At 45.9% G+C, this 8870-nt stretch overlaps 1 protein-coding gene across 4 annotated transcripts in view; it reads left to right on the forward strand.

Annotated features, from left to right (window-relative positions):
- Positions 1-8061, forward strand: part of HRH1 (histamine receptor H1) — a 110349-nt gene extending 102288 nt beyond the window's left edge. For all 4 annotated transcript variants that reach the window (XM_010817877.4, XM_059879455.1, XM_024982371.2 and 1 more), the window contains one exon: positions 5167-8061. In XM_010817877.4, coding sequence (XP_010816179.1) covers positions 5201-6676 — 1476 coding nt within the window. In that variant the 5' untranslated portion in view covers positions 5167-5200 and the 3' untranslated portion in view covers positions 6677-8061. The remainder of the gene's footprint in view (positions 1-5166) is intronic.
- Positions 8062-8870: the final 809 nt, after the last annotated feature.

Genomic DNA, 8870 nt, shown 5'->3' on the forward strand with positions numbered 1-8870 from the left:
GATTTCACCCTTAACCACTTAATTTCACACTTATTATCATTTCTGTGATCTCAGTTGAAGCAAGAAAACTTCTGTTTTTTAATCAAAAAGGGAAAAATACAGATCTTTGTATGAAAACTTAATTTTTTGTCAAATGGAACTGTGGAATGATAACTAGTATATGCACAATAAAAAAGAATTGTTTTCCTCTGTATGTGTGGAGCAAAGAGCAAAAAGAGAAGTTAAGAAAGGAAGTAATTTCCTCAAGGCTAGAAGGAAAGAGAGAAATGAGACCCTCCTGTGGAAGCAGGAGGTGAGAGCTACCTAGGGAAGACCCAGCTGGGAGTGTATTAGGGAAGTGCTTCCTGCTTCCTCCTAACCAAAATGAAAAATAAAAATCCCAGGGATGATATGGCCCTAGCCTTTTTTCTCCTTCTTGAAGGGGCTATGGACAGTTCCAAGTGATTTGGGCTTGGGCAAGGCTGAAGGGAGGGCTTCCCAGGCGGCCCTAGTAGTAAAGAACCCGCCTGCCAGTGCAGGAGACATAAGGGACGTGGGTTCAATCCCTGGGTCGGGAAGATCCCCTGGAGAAGGAAATGACAACCCACTCCAGTATTCCTGCCCTGGGAAATCCCATGGACAGAGGAACCTGGTGGCTACAGTCCATGGGGTTGCAAAGAGTCAGACACGACTGAAGCGACTTAGCACAGGGCTGAAGGAGAAGCTGTAAGGTATGGGGTGTAGGATGTGGGAGTGGAGAAAGCTACAGGCTGAAGCTGTAGGTTCGGGGCTTGTCTGACAGGGATGATGGCTGGAGTGGAGTGGGGTGAGTGGGTGAGACCCCGGAGGCCAACAGCAGAGAGTGATGGAGCAGAGGGCAGGGCTGGGTCACAGGAAGAGAAGGGGATGCTAATGAAGCCGTCACAGGAGGCACCGGCGGAAGACTCAGATAGCTGCCCTGGCTGCGGCAGTGCAGAGCTGGAGGAGAACTTGGAAAAACACGTACAGCGAGACTCTAAAACAGACACTCTGGAAGAACCTTTGGAGTTCACCGACTGCACCTATCACATATGCCCCACGAGAAGACGCAGGCTGAGAGATCCCTCCGATCTGTCTTGGTGATAGAGCTGGGGCAAAGTCACTGGAAGGACTGATGCTGAAGCTAAAGCTCCAATACTTTGGCCACCTGATGCGAAGAGACAACTCATTGGAAAAGACCCTGATGCCGGGAAAGACTGAGGGCAGGAGGAGAAGGGGACGACAGAGGATGAGGTGATTGGATGGCATCACTGACTTAATGGACATGAGTTTGAGCAAGCTCCAGGAGGACAGGGAAGCCTGGTGTGCTGCAGTCCACGGGGTCACAAAGAGTCAGACACGACAAGGTGGCTGAACAACAACCAAAAAGTCAGTGCTGTTCAAGTAGCTCTTTTCCAGTGAAGTAACCCAAGAGTTCCTTCCATAAAGATCAAATATCTTAGGGTCTTGTTTTTTTTTTTTTTCAGTTGAAGTATAGCTGATGTACAATATTATGTTTATTATAGGTATAACTTATAGGCACACAGCACGGTGTTTTCGTATTTTTATAGCTTATTTATAGTTATAACATGTTGACTATATTATCTGTGTTGCACAGTGTATCCTTGTAGCTTATTTGTTTTATGCACAATAGCTTGTACCTCTTCAGCCTGTACCCACATCCTTGTCTCCCCCTTCCCTCTCCTCACTGGTAATCACTGCTTCTCTTTATCTACTAGTCTGCTTCTTTTTCTATTATATTCACTTGTTTGTTGTGTTTTTCAGATTCCGCATATAAGTGATATCATACAGTATTTGTCTTTGTCTGGACTAAGTCACTAAGCATTTGTGTTTTTGCTGGGTTACTGTTGTTATTCAGTCCCTAAGTCATATTCGACTCTTTGTGATCCCATGGACTGCAGCATGCCAGACTTCCCTGTCCTTCACCATCTCCCAGAGTTTGCTCAGATTCATGTCCATGGAGTCAGGGATGTTATCTAACCATCTCATCCTTTGCCACTCTCTTCTCTCTTTGCCTTCAATCTTTCCCAGCATCAGGGTCTTTTCCAATGAGTCAGCTCTTCGCATCAGGTGGCCAGAGTATTGGAGCTTCAGCTTCAACATCAGTCCTTCCAATGAATATTCAGGGTTGATTTCCTTCAGGATTGACTGGTTTGATCTCGTTGCTGTCCGAGGGACTCTCAAGAGTCTTCTCCAGCACAGTTCAAAAGCATCACTTCTTCAGTGCTCAGCCTTCTTTATGGTACTACTCTCACATCTGTACGTGACTACTGGAAAGACCACAGCTTTGACTAGATGGGCCTTTGTCGGCAAAGTGATGCCTCTACTTTTTAATACTGTCGACTAAAAGATGTGTGCAACTTGAGAGTTGTGAGCTAAGTTTTATTTGGGGCAAAATGAGGACTACAGCCCAGGAGACAGCCCCTCAGATAGCTCTGAGAGACTGCTGCAAAGAAGCAGTTGGGAAATGTCAATATATACGATTTCGGTGATGGGGAAGTTCAATGCAATCGAGAGCTTACTCTACAAAAGTTTTTCTGCTAGTCACAAGGAGCTCATGTCACCATGAAGGGATTTAGTGTTTTTCTAAATATGAAGAGATACAAGGATTGGGATTGTGAAATCAGTTCCTGAAAATATCTAACTATCTGAAGACCTGTCCCACCAGATTCCCTGGAGAACAGAATGCCTCACTGCACCCTGGATTCCTTCAACAGAGGGGGTTTCAGGTTAACAGCTGCAGAGGCACAAGGTTCAGTCTCCACAGAGGCAGATGGCAAACGCTTGTTCAGTCACTGGCAGATGCTCTTGGCAAGTACCGATTTGTAGTTGACAGGCAAGTACCAATTTGTAGCTGACAATATGCTGTCTAGGTTTGTCATAGCTTTCCTTCCAAGGAGCAGATGTCTTTTAATTTCATGGGGGCAATCACCATCCTCAGTGATTTTGGAGGCCAAGAAAATAAAATCTGTCACTGCCTCCACTTTTTCTTCTTCTATTTGCCATGAAGTGATGAGACCGGATGCCATGATCTTGGTTTTTTGAATGTTGAGTTTTAAGCCAGCTTTTTCACTCTTCTCTTTCACCCTCATCAAAATGCTGTTTAGTTCCTCTTTGCTTTTTGTCAATAGAGTGGTATCGTCTGCATATCTGAGGTTGTTCACTAAGCGTAATACGTTCTAAGTCCATCTGTGTTGTTGCAGATGGCAACTTTTATTCGTTATGGCCGAGTAGTATTCCACTGTGCATACATATATAATATGCGACAGTCTTCTCGATTCATTTGTTGATGGACACTTAGGTTGCTCCAGTATCTTGGCAGTTGTAAATAACACTGCAGCGAACGTTGGGGTAGATGCGTCTTTCTGAGTTAGTGTTTTGTTTTTGTCCGATGTACACCCAGATGCGGAACTGCTGGGTCACATTAGTTTTTTTAAGGCACCTCCATACTGTTCTCGATAATGGTTTTACAAATTTACATTCTTACCAACAGTGTATAAGGTTGCCCATTTCTCTACATCCTTACCGACATTATTTGTGTTCTTTTTGCTGATAGCCATCTGACAGATATGAGGTGACGTATCATTGTGGTTTTGACTCACATTTATTTCCCTCATGATTAGTGCTGTGGAGCATCTTCTCATGTGCTACTTGGCCATCTGCATGTCCTCTTTGGAGAAATGTCCATTAGGGTCTTCTGTCCATTTGTTAATCAGGTTCTTTGGTTTTGTGTGTGTGTGTGTGTGTGTTTCCGATGTTGAGTTATATGAGCTGTTTGTATATATTCAATATTCACCTCTTTGTCAATCATATCATTTGCAAATATCTTCTCCCATTCGGTAGACTGTCTTTCCATTTTGTCCATAGATCCTTTTGCTGTGCAAAAGAATTCAAATTTAATTAGGTCCATTTGTTTGGGACTGGGTTTTGCTTTTTATCTTTAAAAGTCATAAGAATATAGCTGTCTAGCCAAGAATTTATCTGGTGTTGCCTTAATGTAGAAATAATGTTTTTTGCTGAATTATCAAGAGACATTTACGCTGTTAGTATTTCTCAGTTTTCCTTAAACTCATACCACTTTTTGATTGATATAAAAATCTAACAACACCTTCTGTAAGTTTTAATACCAACTGTGACCTCCACCCCAGTTGAGGATCAGCTGTGGCAGTCTGTTCTCAGTATAGTCCCCCAGCAGAGGGTGTGTTACATATTACTTTGCATAGTTTATGTAATGAAAAAAAAATCAAATATAAAAGTGAAATGATAAAAATGCTTTCTCAGACAACATAATCCTATTCCCATTTGAGAACCATTCATCTAAGCAGATTTTCTACATTTATTTCATGCTTTGTGTGCGCTGGTAACCCTCCCTTATATTGGTTAGCAGTGCTTTAGATGCAAGTAAAAACTCTCACAACAGTGACTTAAGCAAAAAAGATATTGAAGTACTTCTCATAATAACCAGCCTGGTGGAAGAAGACTCCAGGGTCAGCTCAGCAGCTCAGTAACAACTAGACTCTGAGTTGGCATCTCAGTGGTTTTCTTGGTGTTTACCTGATGGCCCCAAGATGATTGCCATTGCTCCATGCATTACTTCCTATCACAAAGAAGAGGGCGAGTAGGAAACACCCTTGTATTCATGTTGCTCATTTGTCAGAGAGGAAGAACTTTTCCAGATCCCCAGTTCTGCCATGAGACTGCCCCATCTACCTCGTCAGCCAGAGGCACGTCTCACACCCACTCCCAGACCAGCCACTGGCAAAGAGAAACAACGGCACCATATGCAGCTTAGACCAATCATGATGCAACCTACCTCCCAGCACGTGTGTGCAACAGGGGACTTGTACAAACCTCACCTCGTTTTAGCCCATGCCCCTCCACTAGAATGTGAGCTCTTTGAGGACAGAGGTTTTTGCTTTGTTCACTGCTGTATTCCCAGCACCCAGTACAGTGCTCAGCGATGCAACGAATAGTCAATGATTGAAGGAAGGAGGGGATGGCTAAGGAGGCAGGGGGTACAGGCTGCAGGTAACCAGCAGTGTCTATCATCCTGATCGCACACAACCATGGTTTGATGCCTGTGACAGTGCTGAGTGATGCTACTGATCACGGGACCTCTGACCTGAATCCTTGTGTCTTTCCCCCCAGGAGTGAGCCGTAGCTGGAGGCTACACTTGTGCCAATGACCTGTCCCAACTCCTCCTGCGTCTTCGAAGACAAGATGTGTGAGGGGAATAAGACTGCCCCTGCCAACAATGCCCAGCTGACGCCCCTGGTGGTGGTCCTGAGCACCATCTCCTTGGTCACAGTGGGACTCAACCTGCTAGTCCTGTACGCTGTGCGCAGCGAGCGGAAACTACACACCGTGGGGAACCTCTACATCGTCAGCCTCTCAGTGGCCGATCTGATCGTGGGGGTGGTCGTCATGCCCATGAACATCCTCTACCTCCTCATGTCTAGGTGGTCCCTGGGGCGTCCTCTCTGCCTCTTCTGGCTTTCCATGGACTATGTGGCCAGCACGGCATCCATTTTCAGCGTCTTCATCTTGTGCATTGACCGCTACCGTTCTGTGCAGCAGCCCCTCAAGTACCTGCGGTATCGTACCAAGACCCGAGCATCCATCACCATCCTAGCCGCCTGGTTTCTCTCCTTCCTGTGGATTATCCCCATTCTGGGCTGGCGTCACTTCCAGCCAAAGACCCCAGAGCCCCGGGAGGACAAGTGTGAGACGGACTTCTACAACGTCACGTGGTTCAAAGTCATGACCGCCATCATCAACTTCTACTTGCCCACCTTGCTCATGCTCTGGTTCTATGCCAAGATCTACAAGGCTGTGCGTCAGCACTGCCAGCACCGGGAGCTCATCAACGGGTCCTTCCCCTCCTTCTCTGACATGAAGATGAAGCCGGAGAACCTCCAGGTGGGCACTAAGAAACCGGGGAAGGAGTCCCCCTGGGAGGTTCTGAAAAGGAAGCCAAAAGACACCGGGGGTGGACCTGTCTTGAAGCCACCATCTCAAGAGCCAAAAGAGGTGACATCTCCAGGTGTCTTCAGCCAAGAGAAGGAAGAGAAGGATGGAGAACTGGGCAAATACTACTGCTTCCCGCTTGACACTGTGCAGGCGCAGCCGGAGGCAGAGGGGAGTGGCAGGGGCTACGCAGCCATCAACCAGAGCCAGAACCAGCTTGAGATGGGTGAGCAGGGCCTGAGCATGCCTGGGGCTAAGGAGGCCTTAGAGGATCAGATCCTAGGTGACAGCCAGTCCTTCTCCCGGACAGACTCGGACACCCCCGCAGAGCCGGCACTGGCGAAAGGCAAGTCGCGAAGCGAGTCTAGCACAGGCCTGGAGTACATCAAGTTCACTTGGAAGAGGCTCCGCTCGCATTCGAGACAGTACGTGTCTGGCTTGCACATGAACCGAGAGCGGAAGGCCGCCAAGCAGTTGGGTTTTATCATGGCGGCCTTCATCATCTGCTGGATTCCTTACTTCATCTTCTTCATGGTCATTGCCTTCTGTGAGAGCTGCTGCAACCAGCATGTGCACATGTTCACCATCTGGCTGGGCTACATCAACTCCACGCTGAACCCCCTCATCTACCCCTTGTGCAATGAGAACTTCAAGAAGACCTTCAAGAAAATTCTGCACATTCGTTCCTAGGAGAGACTCCCAGGGGATGCAGCCAAGTGACGCTTACTGATGTCCCTGAAGGAAGTGAAGGAGGAAGCCTGTTGCGTTGCCAGGCACCTGGGCCTTCTGGAGTCGGAAGAATGGTCTTAGGGGCTGGGGAGTTTGGAAGGTTCGTAGGCGCAGTGGGAAGAACAGCAGATGGTGGTGGTCAGCAGAGAGATTGTACTCTGAGAGCTGAATGTTTGCAAGAGACTCAGATCTGTCCAAGCTCTCCTGTTTCTCGGGAATGTGGGGGCCTCAGGCTCACACTCTAATTCCAGCTTTCACACTCAAATTATTGGGCGACTCAAGGGACCTGTGGGTAGAGTTCCAGTGGAACTCTGGAGCCTTCTTCAAATGGAGCTCCACATCTGTGGAGCAGAGACCTTAGACATGCAGATAGATGCTGTCCCTGACCGGGGTCACCTTGAAAGGCAGGACAGCTACTCCACTGTGACTGCCACATCTCAGAACACCTCTCTTCTGAGCCTCTTTTGCAGCTTTCTCCAGATCCAGTGCCTGAACCACCGTGGCTGATTCCACTGTATTATTTCTCACTCATGCACATCTTAAGAGTTGATGGGAAATGATGCAGTCTGCACATCCATCATTTTCAAACCCAAATTCCATTCTCCTATTAAAGAAGAGGTTAAATGCCTCCCTCAAAGAGAAAAGGAATATTTTTTAGATGGTTGTATATTAGAAACGAAAAAAGAGGAGTGGGGAGAAGAAAGCCAATTGCTTGAGGGCTGTGCCAGGTTGATGTCATTTAAGCCCCATGACACCCCACAACAGGAGAATGGTGTTATGAGAAAAGCAAAGGAGGAACAGCGAGGTGCAAGAAGGGACCTGAGATCACACAACTAGTTATAAGAAAGCTGGAGCAAACATCCTGTGGCTTCAACTCACTGTAACACATTTTCTCCAAAAGGCAAAAATTTGTTCTATTCAGTATACACACACACACACACACACACACACATTCATAATGCCTGACAGTGGTGGCAGTTCACAGGAGTATATTGAGAGGAAGAACAGCTGACATAGAATGTGGCCACAGAGGTGATACTTGAAGAAGGAACAGTATACTTTTTCATCTGGGAATTCTGCTGTGTTTATCCAAGAAACATCATCATGTACTTTTATGGTCATACTTTTTAAGTCAAAACTTACAAAGGAATGGGAACAGGCAGTTTTAGCTGGTGTTTATGTTGCAATCTGGTTGTGATTTATATGCTAAAACTGGATGTTAAACTGTAATACATGTAGCCAGTGGGAGTGTCTGTACAAGCTGGTGTTTTATGTCTCGTGTTCCTGTTTGCATGATCTGTTAAAATGAGAGATTTTTACCTACTAAAATATGATCTTTGAAGCTATACTGTTATAAGGTTGATTGATTTAATTCTGCCTTTCTGAGTCTCTTGGACTTAAGAAGATGTACTGAAATGTAATGTTGAATGGTACAAGATTTGATACAAGGTTTCCCTTTGGTTTCTGGTCATATTTGTAAATGTCTTTAGAAAAGGACTTACTTTTTACAACAAGCTTCCCTCTCTACTTTGCACCTCCCAAAGCTCTTCTCCTTCAAAACTGGAGGAAGCCAGAGACTTTTATCCTGTTTTGGGTTATCCTGGTCTGTTTCCATGTCAGAAACCAGAAGAGTTGCTTCCTGGGTCCCCTCTGGACCAAGGAGCACTTTAAAGTCTTTCTAGAGACACACCCCACAAAGACAAATGGCTAAGTGCCCATTCCCGATATTGGTGAACAGTTGAAGCACCTAGTGAAGCCAAGTGGTTACAAGTTCAGACCGTGGTCAACAAGATCTGGATTTGAATCTGACAAGAACAAAAATGGTCAGGATAATCTGCCGCTGCATAGAAAACAAGGTTCCATGCATTACTGTGTATGGTGTTTATGGCGCTTGCAGGGTAAATGGTACCCAGTGGGGACTCAGAGTTTTAAAGTATACTGAGCATATACTTCATACTTTACCACTTCTATCTAATCTTTACAACCTTGTGAGGCAGATTTCTGTGGTTTTACAAATAGGTAAACCATAGCACAGAGGGGTTAGTAAGAACCGAGTCTAAGACCTGATTCTGGAATGGGCTTCCTTTCCACGGTATCAACCTGTTCTTCCTCCAGCTCTCTGTATGATTGAATTAACTGTTGAATTCATGAAAGG

The sequence above is a fragment of the Bos taurus genome, chromosome 22, assembly GCF_002263795.3.
Source record: "Bos taurus isolate L1 Dominette 01449 registration number 42190680 breed Hereford chromosome 22, ARS-UCD2.0, whole genome shotgun sequence".
Classification (NCBI taxonomy): Eukaryota; Metazoa; Chordata; class Mammalia; order Artiodactyla; family Bovidae; genus Bos; species Bos taurus.